General features: G+C 43.4%; 1 protein-coding gene across 2 annotated transcripts in view; it reads right to left on the reverse strand.

Annotated features, from left to right (window-relative positions):
- Rnaset2 (ribonuclease T2) overlaps nucleotides 1–1221 on the reverse strand; it is an 18883-nt gene that overhangs the window by 9231 nt on the left and 8431 nt on the right. For both annotated transcript variants that reach the window (XM_026787486.1, XM_005363357.2), the window contains exon 5: nucleotides 33–103. In XM_026787486.1, coding sequence (XP_026643287.1) covers nucleotides 33–103 — 71 coding nt within the window. The remainder of the gene's footprint in view (nucleotides 1–32; nucleotides 104–1221) is intronic.

A 1221-nucleotide genomic window follows, 5' to 3' on the forward strand; every position in this document is an offset into this window, starting at 1 on the left:
AATGCATATGGCCAATGGGAATTCAGACTTACCAGAACCGGCTGCGGTTAGAGGACGGGTGGATCACATCGGGCCAGTAGATCTTCATGTCTCCCAGAAGGTCCTGTATGTAATTTAAACAAAATGTTTTCCCAAGACCTAACAAATTCAAAACTTCTAAGCAAACTTAACAAACTAATAAACAGAAAGCATTCAAGCTCTAACAATTTAAATGAGCAAAATGAGTTTGTGTTTATTCTGCAAAAAGCATGCTGAAGTAGCCGCAAGTGAAAACACACAAACTCAGCCAGGTGGTGGTGGTGCACGCCTTTAATCCCAGCACTCGGGAGGCAGAGGCAGGCGGATCTCTGTCTGGTCTACAGAGCTAGTTCCAGGATAGGCTCCAAAGCCACAGAGAAACCCTGTCTCGAAAAAAAAAATCAAAAAAACAAACAAAATAAAGAGAATGATAAACTGAAGAAATGGTCCTCTGAAGCCATAAAAACACGTGAGGAACCTTAACTGTACTGTGGCAAGTAGAGCAGCAGGCTGTACTGTGACTACAACCTGAAAACGGCAAATCCTGAGACACAACCAGATCCAAGGTCGCCTTGGGTATCAGGAGTGACAAGAAAAGGTGGGGACAAGTGAACACTGTCACCTCCTCCTCCAGTGCTGTCTGCTGTCACCTTCTTGTGCCTCCTCATGGGCCACTTCCTTCAGCCTAGTTTCAGCCCCAGTGAGACCTCTGGGGATAGCCTAGGGTGATGTCACTTACAGTCAAACAAGCGCACTTTCCTGTTGGAGACAACTACGTCTGCCCATAACGCTACACAAGCACACCAGGATTTCGGGAAGAGCAGTAAGGATGGCTACTGCCACCCACTGGCCCAGCACCAAAGGCTGCTCGACCCTGGTATTCTGGACTTCCCTTCCAGGAAGTGCTAACCCACTAACACGACTTAAACCTCCCTTCTCCTGGCATCATTTTCACTGGTCCCTTTTCCTTCATCTTTTAAATGCTAGATTCAAGCTTTATGTAGCAATAGTATCATATTCAAAGAGGCTTACCCAAGGTTCAACTGTTGCTAGTCGAAAATTTTGCCTAGTACCTTGATGTTGTTTTTCACTTGCAATATAGAGGACATTGGCATCTTTTTACAATCTCTATAGAAACTAAATAATTTTAAGAAAAAATAGCTTTTTAAAAAATATGTAATTTATTTTTATGTTATATGCATT

Source organism: Microtus ochrogaster, linkage group LG9, assembly GCF_000317375.1.
Source record: "Microtus ochrogaster isolate Prairie Vole_2 linkage group LG9, MicOch1.0, whole genome shotgun sequence".
NCBI classification, from domain to species: domain Eukaryota; kingdom Metazoa; phylum Chordata; class Mammalia; order Rodentia; family Cricetidae; genus Microtus; species Microtus ochrogaster.